The 20,571-nt window shown below is 42.6% G+C and overlaps 2 protein-coding genes across 4 annotated transcripts in view; both read right to left on the bottom strand.

Moving 5' to 3' along the window:
- The window catches only part of LOC130293438 (uncharacterized), a 283,661-nt gene that overhangs the window by 207,766 nt on the left and 55,324 nt on the right, over positions 1-20,571 (bottom strand). The gene's annotated exons all lie outside the window — the stretch shown is intronic.
- The window catches only part of UBE2J2 (ubiquitin conjugating enzyme E2 J2), a 28,035-nt gene continuing 21,665 nt past the window's right edge, over positions 14,202-20,571 (bottom strand). For 2 of the 3 annotated variants that reach the window (XM_056542106.1, XM_056542107.1), the window contains exons 6-7: positions 17,236-17,316; positions 14,202-16,846 (exon numbers count right to left, since the gene is read on the bottom strand). In XM_056542106.1, coding sequence (XP_056398081.1) covers positions 16,562-16,846; positions 17,236-17,316 — 366 coding nt within the window. In that variant the 3' untranslated portion in view covers positions 14,202-16,561. The remainder of the gene's footprint in view (positions 16,847-17,235; positions 17,317-20,571) is intronic. The other variant, XM_056542105.1, reaches the window with a different exon arrangement.

Genomic DNA, 20,571 nt, shown 5'->3' with positions numbered 1-20,571 from the left:
AGAGTGCTGGGTCACTGAATGAATGACAGATCTGAAGGACAGTTTGGAATTAAAGTGTACCTTCTCGTTGACAAAAACTTTTGATATAATGTAGATAATACCATTATATGTATATTTGTAATATACACTGATTAAAAAATTTGTATATTTTTGTGTGAAAAAATGCTGTCTCTGCAGCTATTGCCTGAGTGTTGCTATGAGGAGTCCAAATTCAGGAAGTGAGGGCAGGACAAGCAGGGCTCTGTGCAGAATCCTGGACTGTCAATTAGCATTCTGTGTGAGCTGGGAGCGTGTCACAGAGCCTCACTGCACAGAGCCCTGCTTGTCCTCAGAATACAGAGCCCTGCTTGTCCTCAGTGTACAGAGCCCTGCTTGTCCTCAGTGTACAGAGCCCTGCTTGTCCTCAGTGTACAGAGCCCTGCTTGTCCTCAGTGTACAGAGCCCTGCTTGTCCTCAGTGTACAGAGCCCTGCTTGTCCTCAGTGTACAGAGCCCTGCTTGTCCTCAGTGTACAGAGCCCTGCTTGTCCTCAGTGTACAGAGCCCTGCTTGTCCTCAGTGTACAGAGCCCTGCTTGTCCTCAGTGTACAGAGCCCTGCTTGTCCTCAGTGTACAGAGCCCTGCTTGTCCTCAGTGTACATAACCCTGCTTGTCCTCAGTGTACAGAGCCCTGCTTGTCCACAGTGTACAGACCCTGCTTGTCCTCAGTGTACAGAGCCCCGCTTGTCCTCAGTGTACAGAGCCCCGCTTGTCCTCAGTGTACAGAGCCCCGCTTGTCCTCAGTGTACAGAGCCCTGCTTGTCCTCAATGTACAGAGCCCTACTTGTCCACTCACACTCCCTGTATTTGGACTTCTCACAGTGACACACAGGCAATAGCTGTAGGGACAAAAAATATACATATTTTCAGACCGGGGGCTAGAGCCCATAGCCCAAGCCATGCCCCTAACCACACCCCAGTCACACCCCTAACCACACTCTCATTCACACCCAATCATGCACAGTATACCAGTATACAAGGAGACTTATCACCATACATATTAACGCCATACTGTTAGTGACCATTTCTAACCAAAACTAAGACCAATATTACCAATAATACCAGTACAAAAAAAAAATTATCAGAAACTCCAAACAAATGAAACACGTGCACAGGTGCACACTGCTAGTTTTGTGTGTTACCAGCAGGAACAAATAATACCGCCATATAATGACTACCACCACCATTACCACTGACTAATAACACTATATTTGTTCCTGAATAAAATAAACTATACAAAAGACCATATTCCCAAATACATTCACCATACAGAGGTAGATACCAGCTGTACACAGGATCTGTATACCATATAAGTGATTATATACAGGACCATATAGAGGTAGTGGGCAGCAAAATCTACTAAAGCAAATCTGCAGCAGAAATTACGCACGTGTGAACGTAGACATAAAATTACGTCTAGGGACTCACAGATGGTGTCTTTTCTGATCAGCGGCATCCTCTTTTTCCCCATTTGGATCAGACCAACAAGACGGCTTCTTCCAGCCAAAACTTCATCTCTTCTGCATCTGCAGGACAAACATGTTAGACTTCGCATTTTTTAAGTGGCCTCCAGTGCCAGTGCCCTCCTCTACATAATCTCCCCATCTATAGGCATCCACAGTATAAAAAATGCCCCCTTGGTGTCCTGGTCAGTAAAAATGGGAACATAGGTAGCCAAGTAGTCAGGTATGTAGGTAGGTAACAAACCAGGTAGTTAGGTAGACTGTTTTTTTTTTTTAGGTAAGTAGGTAGGTAGTCAGGTATGTACCTAGGCAGTTAGGTAGGCATGTATGTAGATAAGTTAGGTAGCCCAGTATGACAGTAGATGAGTGTTTCCCAACCAGGGTGCCTTCAGCTGTTGCAAAACTATAACTCTCAGCATGCTCAAACAGCCTCAGAGTTGTAGTTTTGCAACACCTGGAGGCACCCTGGCTGTGATGCACTGACAGTCTGGGCATGCTGAGAGTTGTAGTTTTCCTACATCTACAGAGGGACATAAGATGGCAGTGGGGTGTTGTGGTGTGGCAAACACCTCTACCCCACCTCTTCATCATGTGGGTCAATGTAGACAAAATAGTTCCCCCACATTAGGTAGGCAGCATAGTTCCCCCACATAAGGTAGGCAGCATAGTTTCCCCACATTAGGTAGGTAGCATACTTTCCCCACATTAGGTAGGCAGCATAGTTTCCTCACATTAGGTAGGCAGCATAGTTTCCTCACATTAGGTAGGTAGCATAGTTTCCCCACATTAGGTAGCAGTTTCCCCACATTAGGTAGCATAGTTTCCTCACATTAGATAGTATAGTTTCCCCACATTAGGTAGCATTGTTTCCCCACATTAGGTAGCATTGTTTCCCCACATTAGGTAGCATTGTTTCCCCACATTGGGAAGCATAGTTTCCCCACATTAGGAAACAGTTTTCCCGCATTAGGTAGCAGTTTCCCCACATTAGGTAGCATAGTTTTCCCACATTAGGTAGCAGTATCCCCACGTTAGCAAGCATAGTTTCCCCACATTAGGAAGCATAGTTTCCCCACATAAGGGAGCATAGATTTCCCACATTAGGTAGCATAGACACACAAACACAGACACACTCACCTGGCAGCGCTTCTTTTCTCTGCCGGCGGCCTGATGAGTGACATCACTGACGTCCTCCTGCACGGGTCGGTGGAGGAACGTCACTTGCACAATGTCCCTCGCCAGACTCAGGCCGGCCGGCAGGCTCATTGTCTTAAAGTAGGCTGATGAGCAATTGCGCCTCTACCTCTACATCATGTGGGTCAATGTAGACAACATAGTTTCCCCACATTAGGTAGGCAGCATAGTTTCCCCACATTAGGTAGGTAGCATACTTTCCCCACATTAGGTAGGCAGCATAGTTTCCCCACATTAGGTAGCATAGTTTCCCCACATTAGGTAGCATAGTTTCCCCACATTAGGTAGCAGTTTCCCCATATTAGATAGCAGTTTCCTCACATTAGGTAGCAGTTTCCTCACATTAGGTAGCATAGTTTCCCCACATTATGTAGCATTGTTTCCCCACATTAGGTAGCATTGTTTTCCCACATTAGGTAGCATTGTTTCCCCACATTAGGAAGCATAGTTTCCCCACATTAGGAAACATAGTTTTTCCGCATTAGGTAGCAGTTTCCCCACATTAGGTAGCATAATTTCCCCACATTAAATAGCATTGTTTCCCCACATTAAGTAACAGTTTTTCCACATTAGATAGCATAGATTTCCCACATTATGTGGCAGTTTCCCCACATTAGGTAGCATAGTTTCCCCACATTAGGTAGCAGTATCCCCACATTAGCAAGCATAGTTTCCCCACATTAGGAATCATAGTTTCGCCACATTAGGTAGCATAGACACACAAACACAGACACACTCACCTGGCAGTGCTTTTCTCTGCCGGCGGCCTGACGAGTGACATCACTGACATCCTCCTGCGCGGGTCGGTGGAGGAACGTCGCTTGCACAATGTCCCTCGCCAGGCCAGCCGGCAGGCTCACTGTCTTAAAGTGCCAAGGCCCGGGGCTATTGGGGTTACACCCGGGGCTAAAGTCCCAAAGACATGTGACGCATTTCGGCTCAAGTCACTGAGTGACTTGAGCCAAAACGCGTCACATGTCTACGTGTACCTGTTTGTTCTCCATGATATCCCAATAAATACCTGTTCCCCGAGTCAAGTGCTGGACGACCCTTCTTTATCCTGTATACCACTACTTAGTATTCAAATATTGGGATGTTTGGATAAAAACTATTAGGGTCTATTCACACATACAGTATTCTGCGCAGATTTGATGGGCAGGATTTGAAGCTGTGTTCAGTCATTTAGTTTACATTGAAATCTGCAGCAGAAAATTATTTTTAGTAAAAATAAATGGAATGGCACAACGCAGAGCTATAAAGGTTTTTTTTATACTTTCCATTATTTGAATGCTAAATGCTAAATAGTCGTATAAGTTCCACTCCTGTTACGGTTAAAATGCCTTGAAGCAGAGGGAACGCTTGTTTTCGGGTATTTTCATACACTGCAGGTTTGTTGCAGTTTGCTGCAGATTTTTCCAATAAATTTCAATAGGGGAGTCAAAATCTGCAGCAAAGCCATAGCATGTGAACATACCCTTGAAATAGCTCCGCCCCTTTTGAGGACTAGTTCCATGAAAACAAACCATTGGCAGCTATAGCTTTCCCAGTTTTGGAAACAGCATTCTAAAATTAAAATTTGTTTCCAAGAACATCTGTAGAAACAAAGGTCAGACTGGTTTTGATTCTTTATCTCATTCTCCTTGAAATGTAGACAAAAATAAAGAACTATAATGTGGCCACTGAAATCAACAACAACGAGTGATGCCAGTGGATGCAGGCAGTACTTTATAGCCAAGGTTTTTAGCCTGTAGTACCACATGGAGTACTTGCCATGTTTTAATCTGGTCATACACCTCAACATTTCTAGGGGGACCAGCCAGGGGTGGGATTCAGCCGGTTCTCCCCCATTCCCGGTTGTTAAAAGGATAGACAGTTTACCAAACCAGGGAGAAGGACCCTCTGCACACTGGTTCCTTTACCGGACACCCTCATGCTGCACTGTCGCTATCTATAGCCATGGACATGGTCACTTACATTTAACTGGCATGTGTTGAGATGGCAGACCTGCCCCCCTGCCATGTCACTCTGGGCCCGCCGAGGCATAGAGGTGTAGACACAGTAGGTAAGACAGGAATGGTCCTCCCTCTTGTTTGCACTGTAAAAGTGCCCAGCGATGATCAGCCAATCAGCTGGCTGCTCACTAACAGGGCCTGTGCAATAGTGCATGCACTATTTCTCCCGTTACTTTCTCCCATCACAAAATAATGTCGGTTAATAATAACGGGCTATGACTGGTTAAAACGGGTAATGTAAAAATCCCATAGACTATAATGGGATTTTGTAACGCCCATTTAATGTCCATTTTTTATGGTTTTGTTAATGAGTCTTTATAACGGATCTTTAAAACGGAGCATTCTATAGTGTGAAAGCGACCTAAAGGGGCTTTCCAGGTGTAGCATATTGCTAGAATATGTCGTCACTTGCTGATCAATGGGATCCAACCACTAGCATCCCCCTTGATTTCTGAAATGAGAGGCTAATTTTATTTTATTTATTTTTTCGCCACTGCGACTTGAATGAAGAATTTTCCTGTGTTTTTATGATTGGTGGGGGTGTGACTGATAAATACCATCCATTACTACAACTGGAATACCCCTTTAAGACAAACAGTGAATGAGGGGAAGCAAAGAAGGTGAAACTATGCATAACAAACTGTATTTGTAAGCTATTTAGGGTCCTCCATGGTCCTCCATCATGGCTGCCATTAGCATTTGTCACCTCAGGAAATGCAGGATAACACAATTTTATAGAATATAAAAAAATAAAAATAAAAAGCACACTCCGTTACTATGACAAGCAGGCCCTTTATATCGCTTTTAGGGAAATTCTCGGAAACGAAACTTTTGAAATGTTTCATAATGCTATTTTTGTGTCTTCTCTGTGACTATACGTGTATTAGTAAATCAAAGCCAGCACAGAAGAGACAAGTATGATGACTGCAGGGCACAGAACACTATGCTCCTACTATTAAACCAATGCCACCTCCCTCTTAATGTCCTCCAGACATTGGGAGAAGACTTATTGTCGCCTCAGATCGGCCCAGCTTCCTCTATTGCTGTGCCAACAGGATGATTTCTGATGGCAGTGAAAAAGGATATAGAGGCTGTTTACGTATCCTCGTTATACAATCGGTAACAAAGCAATGACGGTGCCAACTGGGCGTTCATGACTTAGATTGGCATACAGGCAATACCGTGTCACCCGACAGAGTATTTGCTTTCCAAATAAAGGTTTAATTATCTGTTCTAATACAGATCCTTCTCCGAGGCGCGGGATCCTGCAATCTCCTCCTGAAAGGAAGGGAGTCATCGGAAAAATGATCTATTGTTTAAATCTAGAATGTACGTTAACCCCTTTAGGGTGCAGATAGTTCTGGTTTGAAGGACTCAACAATTTTTTTTTTATTATTATTTATTTTTATTACTGAATTTTGAGAGCCATAACATTTCAATTTCTCCATTCATGTAGCCATGTGAGTCTTTTTTTTTTTTACATTTTTAATTTTTTTGCGGGATGAGTTGTATATTTCTATTTTGAGGCACAAATAAAGTAATGATATATGTGGGGAAAAAATTAAAATTCAGCAGTTTTGGGTTTTGTTTCTTTGGGTTTAGTGTTTTTACAGTATTCACTACACAGTAGGAATTTTAGCCATGTACAGTAGTTATTTTATGAATTTCAGATATAAGTACATTTGTTATTTTATATTTTACCAATGGGGCTCTATGTGCCGCTATTTTGTGCGCCATAACTTTTTAATCCTTTATCTGGAGTTGTACGAGGGCTCTTTTTGGTACAATATTGGGGTACATATGACTTTTTGATCACCCATATTGTTTTTGGGAGATGAGAACAACATCTCTCTTCTTAATTTGACCCTTTTTGTTTTGTTTGTTCGCTCATGTAAGACCCTGCAATACGTCTTGAACAAGGAAGCGCCAAGCTCTCATGTTCACAAAGCCGCGGTGCCAGCCCCAGACCCCCCCCCCCCCAGCAGCTCAGACAAAATGTCTGCCTCCATAATTATGTACAGAAAACAGTAAAAAAAATAAAATAATAAAACCTACGAGATAAAAAGGAAAATAGATTAGAGAAAACATTTTGTGACTGTTTTTAATTAGAGAAAATATAGGTGATACATTCCTAAAGATGTTGTATAAAATAAAAGCCTACATCTCTTCAGGGATAGCGCCCATTTACATAGGTGACCAGAGCTCCTCACCAGGGGACAAATTATAACCAGGATTACTGTTTGTGGGGGGAAAACCTGAAGTATAAATAGTGAAGATAACATATTTTCGGCCGAGCCCTCATAGCAACCATCTGACTGTGGAATTTGTGTTAGTGGCATGAAATATGTCATATTTATGGAACATGTGAAGTCATCTCTAGGGATCTGATAGACGGGCTAAAGGACTGCTGAGGGTTTGTTTGTGTCCCTGCTATGTACAGAAGTAGATGGTGCTCAACCAAATTTTCTGAGAATCAATTGAAGATTTACCAAAGGTCGTGAAAATTAAATAGGTTGCAGTTCCCTATAGCGACCGATCGGCATCAATGAAGTGATTTCTTTTACTGGAAAGCTGCAGTAAGTTATTATCGACAACTGCTCCTCTTTTTCTTTGCACCAGTTTTGATATACTCGTCCCCATTCTGCCAGAGGTTGTGTGGTCATTACCAACCTTTTCCTGTGTGGTAAAGGGGTATTCCACAGAATAGGGGATGAGTGTCTGATCGCGGCTGGGACCCCCTGCGATCTCTAGAATGGGGCTTGACTCTCCCTGTTGCATGGAGCAGTGTGTCGGCACACCCTCCATCCATTGTCTATGGGAGCACCAGAGATACCTATCCTCTTTCCTGTAGGTGGGGGATACATTTTAAGCACTGGAATACCCCAATAAGACAAAACCAGGGAGTTGTGAAGTTGACAGTAGAGATCAGGGGGTACCTGGTTAGTGTCAGAACAGAATCATTGGGGTGAGTAATGATAATTTTGCTATTATTTCATCACAAAACAAGTTGGACTACCCCTTTAAGACTCATGCATGAAGTAGCAAAGAGGTCCTATGCCCCCAACGTGTCACTGCATGGTTTGTAGGACATGTCATAGCCATGTATTACCAATTGCACATATAACATTGTGCGTCCTATGACGCATGCAATACCAGTGTCAGCATAAGTTATGTGGTTGCTACCACCCTGTGCCATTCCTCCTTCCCTTCCTTGATCCGCCCCTATGCCATTTCACCTCCCCTTTAATTATGATGCGTAGAGATATGGGTGGACTTATCGGGGCCAGGGCACTTATAAGTTACATCTGTGTAGTACGCACTCCCATCATCGCTTCCTTCTGATGTAGTCTTGCGAGACTGACTATGTCAGAAGGAAGCGAAGGGAGTCCATACAGCACGGATATTTAGTTATTCAGTATAGCAATTACGGTCAGCCACACTGCTGTTATTTGGTACCAAAGAGTCCCCTCCATGGTGCACATTTATTTCCCATTTTCTGTATTTCAGGGTGCGGGACCAGAGCCGAGCTGTTTTCTCACACAGTGACTTCCTCTCTTACTTCTCTGGCCAATCACAGCACAACAAATGACACACTCTTCTTTGCTATGCGATGCCCTAGTGCCAGCAAACAGGCTGGCACTGTGCTGAGTTGACGATTTACACAGTACTATAGATGTGGAGGGAGAAGAGGGTTACCCATGCACTGCCTTTACAGTAGTTTTCAGCAGAATGAAAATAAACAGTAGCAGCACAGAAAGGAAATTGTTATACATAGGCTCCATAGCCCTGCTGCTGAAATGAGAGGAAAGCCTTGATTTACCTTGCAGATCCTCTAAACACTCTCTGATGCAGGTTCACAGTCTTTTTCTCTCCAGGACATAGCACATGCTAAGCCATACCCCCACTTTCTGTAATCTGGCAATAGACTGCAGATTGCAGGAAAGGGAGACACCTAGTGGCCAAGACTTTAGAGCTGTTTTTTTTTTTTTTTTTTGCGATACGGAGTCCTTTTTGGTAAACTAAGTAATTTACAGAAGTGTTAGAAATCACAGACTATATAGTGAAGGGAAGTCGTTTAACATGACAGTGCCCAGCTTTTTGTTATATAACATAGGGAAATAAATGTATGGGTACAGACTTACAGTGTAACTATGCAGCATTGACAGTGGCACCAATGTGGAGGACATTTGTAAATAAATAAAAAACATATCTATTATTTTCTTACAGGAACTGACCTGCGGGGCGGTGACCTGGATGAAACTAACCTTGTGCCTATACTGTAGATTTATTTTAGATTCTTCCCATTGATTTCAGTGGAGAAGCCAACATCTTTAATGAGGCTCCTTTCACACCATGTTTATGTGGTATCTGGTGGGGGGGGTAAATGTCGGGGGGACAGGTACCTCAAACATATAGCAATGAAGGCCCTAAGGCAGCATTTTCCAAACAGTGTGTCTCCAGTTGTTGCAAAACTACAACTCCCAGCATGCCCGGACAGCCTTTGGCTGTCCGGGCATGCTGGGAGTTGTAGTTTTGCAACAGCTGGAGACACACTGTTTGGAAAACGCTGCCCTAAGGCTGACTACATGTGCATTAATATACAGTACTTTGTATATCAGCTATACCCTACTACTCCAGCAAAGCATGATGGGGGAGATTTATCAAAACCTGTGTAGAGGAAGAGTGGTGCAGTTGCCCATAGCAACCAATTAGGTAGCTTCTTTCATTTTTGAAAATGAAAAAAAGATCTGATTGGTTGCTATGGACAACTGCACCACTCTGCCTCTATGCAAGTTTTGATATTCTATCCTGAAATGTAATTCTTGGTGCACGTATGTCATTGACATCATCAGAATTAATGGTGTAATGGCTCCCTCTAGAGGTTGTTTAATATTATTTAATAAGATGCTGAAGTTTGTTACTCAGTTGTGTTCTATTCAAAAGGGAAGAAAATCTGTGAATCTTGGATCAGAATGAGGTGAAAAAATATGCATCAAAATGGTTAGTGTGTGTGATTATTAAAGGAGTACTCCGGTTTACTAAAAATTATCTCCAATCCAAAGGATCAAATCCACTCCTGCCCGGTGCCCAGGCTCTCTACATGAGAAGAGCTGTGTTGACCACAGTATGAACCCAAAGGACCCAAGGGTAGTGGATAAGATGTCTGATTGATTCTGGCCGCTGGGATCCCGTCATCGCGGTGCAGTGTTCGAACATGAAATCTTAAGGCTTCTAAGTTCATGACTATGGGAGAGGGCATGACAGCTAGGACACAGCTGTCACGCCTCCTCCCATAGACATAAATAGAGGGGGTGTGACAGCTGTGGTCGCCCGTAATCTGGCATGGAGCGGAGTTCGCTCCGTGCACCAGAAGACTTGGGTGCCGAGCCAGAGATCGCGGGGTCCCAGTGGCAGGACCCCCGCAGTCAGACATCATATCCCCTATCCTTTGGATAGAGAATAAGATGTCTAGGGGTGGAGTACCCCTTTAATATACTAGCCACGTACCCAGCATTGGCCAGTCTTCCTACCTAAACCTAAAAGCAACAATTATGCTTTTGCCCTGATACAAACATCTATCTATCTATCTCTATTAGTGTGTGTGTGTGTGTATATTTATTTATTTTATACACACACACACACAATATACACATATATAAATATATAATATGTGTGCATGTGTGTATATATATATATATATATATACACACATATATATATATATATATATATATATACACACACACACACACACACACACACACACACATACACAGGGGATCAAAAGTTTGGGCACCCCTGGTAAAAATTTGTATTAATGTGCATAAAGAAGCCAAGGAAAGATGGAAAAATCTCCAAAAGGCATCAAATTACAGATTAGACATTCTTATAATATGTCAACAAAAGTTAGATTTTATTTCCATCATTTACACTTTCAAAATACCAGAAAACAAAAAAAAATGGCGTCTGCAAAAGTTTGGGCACCCTGCAGAGTTAATATCTTGTACTGCCCCCTTTGGCAAGTATCACAGCTTGTAAACACTTTTTGTAGCTAGCCAAGAGTCTTTCAATTCTTGTTTGAGGTATCTTTGCCCATTCTTCCTTACAAAAGTCTTCCAGTTCTTTGAGATTTCTGGGCTGTCTGTCACGCACTGCTCTTTTATGGTCTATCCATAGATGTTCAATTATGTTGAGGTCAGGAGATTGTGAAGGTCATGGCAAAACCTTCCGTTTACGCCTCTTGATGTAATCCCCCGTGGAATTTGAGGTGTGTTTAGGAACATTATCCATTTGTAGAAGCCATCCTCTCTTTAAACTTCAGCTTTTTCACAGATGGCATCAAATTAGCATCCAAAATTTGCTGAAATTTTATTGAATACATTTTTCCCTTCTACTCGTGAGATGTTCCCTGTGGCACTGGCTGCAATACAACCCCAAAGCACGATTGATCCACCCCCATGCTTAACAGTTGGACAGAGGTTCTTTCCCATTAAATTCTGTTCCCCTTCTTCTCCAAACATACCTTTGCTCATTCCGGCCAAAAAGTTCAATTTTAAACTCAGCAGTCCACAGAACTTGTTTCCAAAATGCATCAGGCTTGTCTATATGTTCATTTTCAAAGTTTAAACACTGATTTTTGTGGTGAGGACGTAGGTGGTTTTCTTCTGATGACTCTTCCATGAAGACCATATTTGGACAAGTATCTCTTTATAGTGTAATAGTGTACCACAACTCCAGTGTCTGCCAGATCTTTCTGGAGGGATTGTGCAGTCAAACATGGGTTTTGAATTGTTTTTCTCACAATCCTGCGAGCTGTTCTGTCTGATATTTTTCTTGGTCTTCCAGATCTTGCTTTAACTTCCACTGTTCCTGATGACTGCCATTTCTTAATTACATTCCGAACAGAGGATATTGACATCTGAAAACATTTTGCTATCTTCTTATAGCCTTCTCCAGCTTTGTAAGCGTCAACTATTTTCAGTTTCAGATTTCTAGACAACTGCTTAGAAGAACCCATGGTGCTGATTGTTGGGGCAAGGTCAGATGAGTCTGGGCAATTAAAACCTTTGAGATTGACATCACCTGGTCTTCCCAGATGATGATTATTGAGAACAATCCATGACACTGACAGGTCTCAGCTTTGCAAAGGGGGCAGTGCATGCTATAAATTCTGCAGCGTGCCCAAACTTTTGCAGACACCATTTTTTTGTTTTGTTATTTTGAAAGTGTAAATGATGGGTAAAAACTCCAAAAGGCATCAAATTACAGATTAGACATTCTTATAATATGTCAACAAAAGTTAAATTTTATTTCCATCTTTCTTTGGCTTCTTTGTGCAAGCAGGGCCGGACCTCAAAGCCCCCGATAAGCACGGCGGCACTCACAGGGGTGTATGGAGCAGGCACCCGACTCCAGCCCGCTACGTACTGTGCAGCTTCCAGCTGATTTCAGTAGCCGGGGGCCGCTGCTAATAGCCAGCATGCAGCGATCCCGATCGCTGGAGCTGGCGATGAACCCTTTAAATCGCCGCTGACAGCGGCATCTAAAAGGAATATGTGAATGCTCGGTGGTGGGCTAGTGGGGTGGAGGGCTTACCTCTGTTCCCTGGTGTCTGTGGATCTGTCATTGATAGAGCCTGGCTGGACTAGGCTCTATCAATGGAGCGCAGAGCACACAGATCAATCGAGTTCATTAGAACTCTATTGATCTGTATGAGGAATCTAATGATTCCTCCTTAAAGTCCCCTAAAGGACTAATAAAGTGTGAAAAAATATGTTTAATAAAAGTTCAAAAAAGATACACATTAATCCCATCCATATTAAAAATTCAAATCACGCCCTTTTCCTATATAAAAACATGTAAACATAATAAAAATAAACATATTTGGTATCGTTGTATACGTAATTGTATGAACTATTAAAATATAACATTATGTATCCCGCACGGTAAGTGACATCAATGTAAAAAAAATTACCAAACCATAGCAATTTTTATAATATGCCAGAAAAAAAAAAGTTAAAAGCTATTAAAAAGTCAGATCAATACCAAAATGATACCGATACTAAAAACCAGATTATGGCGCAAAATATGAGCCCTCATACAGCCTGGCATGGGGGAAAAAAAAGCTACAGGGGTCAAAAAACTGCAGTTAAAAGAATTTTTTTTTTTAAATTAGTAAAACATGACGGAAACTACAAATATGGTATCGCTGTAATCAGGCGACCTAAAGTATCACAACAACATGTTTTCTCAACCACAAGGTAAATGGCGTAGAAAAAGAAAACCACCAAATCTGCAAAATTATCTTTTACTATTTCAATTTCACAAAAAAATTCAATATTTTTGTTTTTGTTTCGGAGAATATGTTATGGAAAAATTAAAAGGCATCATTATAGTAGTTAGTTATGGCTATACTAGGGCGAGGAGGAAAAAATCAGAGCGTAAAAGCAAAAATTATCCCGGACAAGTGGATCGTCATGAGGGACAAGTAGATTTTGCGCCATTTCAGTCCCGTGGACAAGTAGTTTTTTTTAATTAAATTTCCACACCCCTGAGAAATAGAGCTGCCTGGGCACGCTGGGAGTTGTGATTTTGCAACAACTGGAGGCACCCTCGTTGGGAAACACTGGTTAAAGGGAATCTGTCAGCTCTATTAAAAACAAATGATGCCTGTCTCTTAACTTTATTAAATTTACAAACAGCCATCAGCTATCAGGGAGATTTATCAAAACCTGTGCAGAGGAAAAGTTGTGGAGTTGCCCATAGCAACCAGATTGCTTTCATTTTTGAAGAGGCCTCTGAAAAATCAAAGAAGTTATCTATGGGCAACTGGTCAACTTTTCCTCTGCACAGGGTTTGATAAAAAAAAAACTCCCCCCAACCATGTTTTCCTTCCACGCTCAGTCTTAAAAGGTGGTGCTGAGCTGCAGCATGCCCACCTCCTCTCTCCCCCACCCCTCCCTGTTTGGTTTTCAGCACACGTCAATTCTTTGGGCAGAATTCACTCTGAAATGCATTGCTAAGGAGATGGCACATTTCTGAGCATTCCTGGCGCCATTATGTTCTGATGGCGCCTGCTGTTTGCAGACTGTCAACTGGAAAATTTTCAGGCAGACTTACCAGCATGTGAACATAACCTTAGTGCTGGCCCAAGAAAGGCACATCTATTGTGTATGGTCCGTCCCAATGTGGTCATACTATTTAATCAAATGGTATGCTAGGAACCTACTTTTTTTTCCTTCTTTTTTTATAGCAATACTGCAATTTAATATGATTAACGTTATACATGCACCTTAGAGCTTGTAGTGTGCTGCTGTCATTTTTGTAAGGCCTCATACAGACTGTTGTAATTTACTGTCATTATTATGGGTGCAGTGAATTAGGCCAAAACTTAAAAGGGGTACTCCACTGGCCAGCAACCCCCCCTGTGACATGATGGCCACGCCCCCTCATTAATAAAAGTCTACGGGAATTTGTGTGAGAGCCATCATGCCCCCTCCCATAGGCTTGCAGTGAGGGGGCGGTCATGACATCACAGGGGGTTGTGGCTGACCCCTGCAGCACGAAAACAGCATTCAGAACATTTAGTACCATACGCTGGCCAGTAGAGTTCCCCTTTAATGCCCCAAAATTAGGGCTGGGTTCACATCGGCCTAGTTGTCCAGCAGAGTCGCTGTCTGGGGGCAGACAACAGATCAAGAAACATCGTATGCAGCTGTTTTGATCCAGCCTATCCAGTAACTATTTCAGGTGATCTATAGATCCAGCACTGCAAAGGATCCAGCATCCACAAATCACTGGAACTAAGTGTGCAGGCCTTTACAGCATCCAACAGCAAAATCATGGGTCATCAGAATTACAAGCAGGCCAGGATCCATATCCATCAAGACATTTAGAAGCAAAAAGACCCCCGCTCCTGAGATGCAAGGGAGGGGGGAATACAATATACCATAACAGGCAAGACCTCCTCCCCACCTTTCATCTGTCCATTTATCACTTCCTAGCACAATAACCATTCTATGTTATTGGCACAATGCAGAGGATACTATACCACAAGGAGAGTTTGGAGTGCAGAAGAAATTAAGTTTATAAAACTCAGTACATTTGCTAGCACAGTGAATATACAAAAATGTCAATACGTCACAATTGTGGTGATTGCTTTCAGATTTTAAGTTTATAATTCATTAAGACATTAGAAATCATCTACCGAGGCTTCTGATGGCCTCACAAGTCTGAAGTGCTACGCTTTATAAAATAGGTCACGTCACCTACACATCATGGAGAAATCCTGTGCCATTTACATCACGTGTACCCCCATCTCTGTCTACAGAGGAAGACTGCTACAAAGAGGACCTGCTGAAATTACAGTTCATCTTTTCTTAGAACTCTGCATTGTAGTGTTGCTCTGTTATTCCAATACCTCTGGTTGTTCCCCTGTGATACCAATTCTAAGCTAATTAGATTTATCCCAAATTTCCCAAAAATGAATTGGCTCCACAAAATGATTTGGTATTTATCAGGCAAATCACTTACAGGAGCCAGGACTCTTCTCAAAGACAGGAGTCCCTGCTTTTGCACACACAGCGGATAGCATACACTGTATATCTTTTCACTTAATTAAAATTTGCTCCAAAGTTAAGGAATGATGCTGCATGCTTAACTGCTTACGTCCTGCTTTGGGCCCAAGCCAACAGATGTTAACCAGACAATGAAGCATATAGTGCAAGCCTCACCACTCAATGTACAGAAGCAGGGACTCCTGTGTTTGACAGGTGTCCCTGCTCCAGTACTACTGCCAACCCCAAATGGGAGTATGACAGCTGATTAGAGTAACTTGAACGACAGACTCATTTTGGGAGATTTCCTCCTCTCTGGTGGTGGGGGGGGGGGGGGGGGGGGGTAAACCTTATTGATATCGGAAAATAGTAATACATTTCCTGGAGGAATGACAGAGGAGGAATAACTGTACAATGCATAGTGATAAGAAAAGGTGCTTTGGAACTTTTACGATTATTATTTTATTTTATCTAATCTAAAACAGGAGAGCTAACTTACATTGGCCAAATCCAAGCATCCGTCTTAAAACTGGATTGTTCCTCAAAATGTCCACATTTTCCATCATAGGGCCAAAGGATTTGGAGATATGTCTCACCAAGACTTCTGGGGTCCTAGAGAACATTATGTCAGGTTTCTACTGATTTTCTTATAGATAAGCCCATTTGGCAGCAGAAGCAGCAGTTGTTCTAGGATGGTAAGTGTGATCTAATAAAAGGTAATTCCCCGTTTTATTAGGATATAAATTAACTGATATAATCAATCATAAAATACACCTCACTGTCATTCCTAATACATACAGCAACTTAAAAAAAGTTAAGATAGAGACGCAAACAGTTAGACGCTGGAACTTGTCACCGCTGTCCAGAAAAAAAGGACAATCCGTCAGAACCTGTATAATTGAAGGGGTAAGCAGTGGATGGTAGCCAAGGGCCACACCATCAAGAGGATAGGTCTTTCTCCTTGGCCCAAAGAACATCTTGCAGTATGGGTCACCAGTTTTCTATGCACTAAGTTGGATGGTAGAAGAGAACACCTCGCCAGAGACAGTAGTCAATATAGAACAGGTTCTCTAATTGCATTTTCTGCCATGGAAAACACGCAACCACTCATCTCATGTTCTAAAAAAATTATAATATTAAACCCAAGAGCCAACCATTTATCACTTTGCACAACAGTAGCACGAATAGTAGTAACCCGAGCGTGGTGCCGAGCAAGTCCGACTCCTAGCAGTCCTGTTTGCTCTCTCCGACTAGCGCTAGTTTGGTCTCCGATTCTTATTGGCATTCTTGGCAAGCCCATCATTCCTGAGCTATGCTTCTCAGTACATACTTGACTGTGTAGGCAAAGGCAGCAAAACCCACTATGACAAAGACATTGGCCAATGCGCCCCCCAAGAGTCCATGGTTACGGTTTGGCTGTTGTAGACCCGGGTGATTTGCTGCTGCCAGAGGGACATGACCATTTAAAAGTGCAGCGCCGTTTTGACCGATGTGAGCTTCCGTGTCGGGCACTACGTCAGGGAGAGGAAGTGTTTGCGGCCGGTTGTTTAACTCTTCTTGCACTCGTTGCTTCTGTTTTATTTCCTATTGAATGTAAAGAGAAATTAATAAGTTTGGGGGAAAAAAAGAAAGAGGTGATAAGTCTCAGATCAGCGGAGGTCCAAACACTGGGACCCCCATTCATCACAAGAACAGGGGTCCAACATGTCCTTGTATGAATGGAGCAATGGTCACGTATGTGCACTACCACACAAAACTGTATGAGAGTGCTAAAGTGAGTCCAGTGCCATGCTTGATCACCTTTGGCAGTCACTTAGACTGTGAATGGAGTTGTAGTGCGTATACCTGACCATTCCTCCATTCACACATGCAGGACCCCCCCTTCTCATGATTATTCAGAACCCCATTTGTCAGTACTGTCAAATTTTCGTGATGACCATAAGAATAGTGAATGGGAGAGAGACAGCCCTTACCTCTACTACCTCTGGGAAAAGCTCACAGAAAACTTTATCCTTTAGGTTATATGCTAAACTTTGTGCTGCAAGTTGTCGCTTCTGTAAAGAAAAATAAAGACATGTTAATTCCTATAGTGATACAATTGCTTTCTTTCAAAAGTCATTGTCTAATTTAAAAGGGTTTGTGTTATTTAAAAAAAAAAATAATAAAAAAATAAATAAAAAAAAACCTTTGACATGTCATCATGACAGATCAAAAGTTTAGATCGCACTGACTCTCAGCCTTGAGACATGCTGCAATTTTTAGTTATAGCTGGGTGAAGTGTTTGCCAGCCCCATTCACTCCCCAAAAGTCCACTCAATCCGACTCCTCATAAGAGATGGACTCCGTAGACTATAATGGAGTCTGTCTCCTGTAATGAGGCGGATCGACAGGATTGAGACCCAGTGCAATCGAATAGGTCAAATGTTTATAGAAATGACACTTACTTCTTGAAGGTATTGTTCAGCCAAAACATTCCTACTGAAATATGGACAGGGAGATTGTTCAAAAAGAAATAAAAAATACACAAACTTCTCACTGGTTCCATTTTTGGGGCACCTAAAACTGATTAACAAAAGCATTCTTTTTTTGCCATGGATTTTTTTTTTTTTGGCCCATTATGGGATTTGGTTGTGCAACCTTCTCATTGCCCTTTCAGTGCATTACTGTTTTTCACAGTTTTGTTGTGTTTCAGGCACAACAAGCCTCTCATAGGAATGAGCAGAGAAACACATCTGTGCACAAATAAGGTACTGTAAGACCCAGCGATCACATAGTACAGTCAGGAACTGAAACAGAGCAGATGTTTGCATTTCTATTTACATAATGTTATTTAGTTACAGACCCAGGATAAAAATGTTGGTGGGATTACTTCTTTAAGCATGGTTTAATGGGCAACTAGGCATGGAAGGCAGGGGGCATAAGAACCCCACAATTGAGGCATGGGGACCCTGATGGGTGACAAACGGAGCCCCCTCACTGTTAAACTAGAGTGGTTGCCACTGGCCACGGCATCTAAGGGGTTAAATAGTTGACACTGGCATCACATCCACATTCTATTCATTACAGCATGTTGATCAGTTACAGCTGGCACCGTTCAATAATGGGGTGGGCACCCTCACCATGACATAACAGTATGGCGGTTCAAGGGAACAACCAATTCATCATGAAGGACTATTCTGTCATCGGGGTGGGGAGAGGAGTTTTTCGGATAAGACGCGAACAATCTATCCTTAAAGTAGTAGTCCAGTGGTGAACAACTTATCCCCTATCCTAAGGATAGGGGATAAGTTTGAGATCGCGGGGGATCCGACCGCTGGGGCCCCCTGCGATCTCTTGTACGGAGCCCCGACAGCCCGCGGGAAGGGGGCGTGTCGACCTCCGCACGAAGCGGCGGCCGACACGCCCCCTCAATACAACTCTATGGCAGAGCCGAAGCGCTGCCTTCGGCAATCTCCGGCTTTGCCATAGAGATGTATTGGGGGGGCGTGTCGGCCGCCGCTTCGTGCGGAGATCGACACCCGCTATCTGGCCGGAGAGCCTGGCCCCCGTACAGAGAGATCGCAGGGGGCCCCAGCAGTCGGACCCCCCGCGATCTCAAACTTATCCCCTATCCTTAGGATAGGGGATACGTTTTTCACCACTGGACTACCCCTTTAATCTCACTGGTAAGGTACAACAGCAGAAAATGTGAAAAAAGTGTCACAGTTCTGCACTTAAAAAGGAGTTGACCAGCGAAAGAAAATCAGTGTTAAAAAGTATAATAAAGCAATTTACCAATATAATGTTATAAGTCATCGTGCACAGATCTTTCATTATTAACTGAGCTGTCTGGTTTGTAGCTGTGACATCACATCACAACGTTTAAAAGCAGAATTCCCGATTTTGCTCCCCCCCTCCCGTCTGCTCAGGACGAGACCAGTGATGTGAAGAGGGGGAAGCTCATATTACTGACAATTAGAAGTTAAGGCAGCAGGAAGCCTCTCAGAAAAAACTGCCGTAAGTGCTATTCTGGTGGAAACTACTGTGACTGAGAAAGGCTTCCTGCTGCCTTAAAGGGGTATTCCAGGAAAAAAAAAAATTTTTTTAATATCAACTGGCTCCAGAAAGTTAAACAGATTTGTAAATTACTATTAAAAAATCTTAATCCTTCCAATAATTATCAGCTGCTGAAGTTGAGTTGTTCTTTTCTGTCTGGCAACAGTGCTCTCTGCTGACATCTCTTCTTGGGAACTGCACAGAGAAGAAGAGGTTTGCTATGGGGATTTGCTTCTACTCTGGACAGTTCCCAAGACAGGTGTCAGAGAGCACTTAGAAAAGAACAACTCAACTTCAGCAGCTCATAAGTACTGAAAGGATTAAGATTTTTTAATAGAAGTAATTTACAAATCTGTTTCACTTTCTGGAGCCAGTTGATATATATTAGGGATCGACCGATATTGATCTTTTAGGGCCAATACCGATAATCGTGACCTTTCACGCCGATTGCCGATATACAGATATTCCAGGCGCTTTAAATCAATGTATGTGCACCTATAGTTGTCACCACAAAAATCACCACCATATAAATTTCCAAAAATCCATAAACTTTATTGTAACAGCATAGAAAAAAACATCATACAACTGGACAGACAACCCATAAAATACACATACCCCAATAAATACACGGGCTTGCCGATCACATCAAACATAGTGGTGGAGTATACCAATTACAAAATATATCCTCCATACAATATTAAGGTAATGTCCGCAATAAAAAAAATAGCATAAATTAAATGCACCCTCAACGGACGTCGTTTTGTGGGTTTCCCCACTTCGTCAGGAGGTATATATATTAGGGATCGACCGATATTGATTTTTTTTAGGGCCGATACCGATAATCTGTGACCTTTCAGGCAGATAGCCGATAACTTATACCGATATGCCAGGCGCTTTAAATCAATGAACTGCAGTGGCTTTTGCGGGGCCAGAGACCACTGCCGCCGCCCGCTTCTCTCCCCCTGCCTGTCCTGGGGTCCTCCCTAGTCCAAAATTACACACACACAAACAACACACACAAACAACACACAAACACACACACAACACACACACACCACAACACACACAAACACACACACACACACACACACACACACAAACACACACACACAAACACACACACAAACACACACACAAACACACACACAAACACACACACACACACACAAACACACACACAAACACACACACAAACACACACACAAACACACACACAAACACACACCCTGGATAACCCATTTAAAATCTAATGAGCAGCAACAGGAGCTCCCCCT

The sequence above is a fragment of the Hyla sarda genome, chromosome 10 (genome assembly GCF_029499605.1).
Source record: "Hyla sarda isolate aHylSar1 chromosome 10, aHylSar1.hap1, whole genome shotgun sequence".
NCBI classification, from domain to species: Eukaryota; Metazoa; Chordata; class Amphibia; order Anura; family Hylidae; genus Hyla; species Hyla sarda.
Note: the sequence above shows the minus strand (reverse complement) of the source record. Positions and strands in the feature narration are given on the sequence as shown.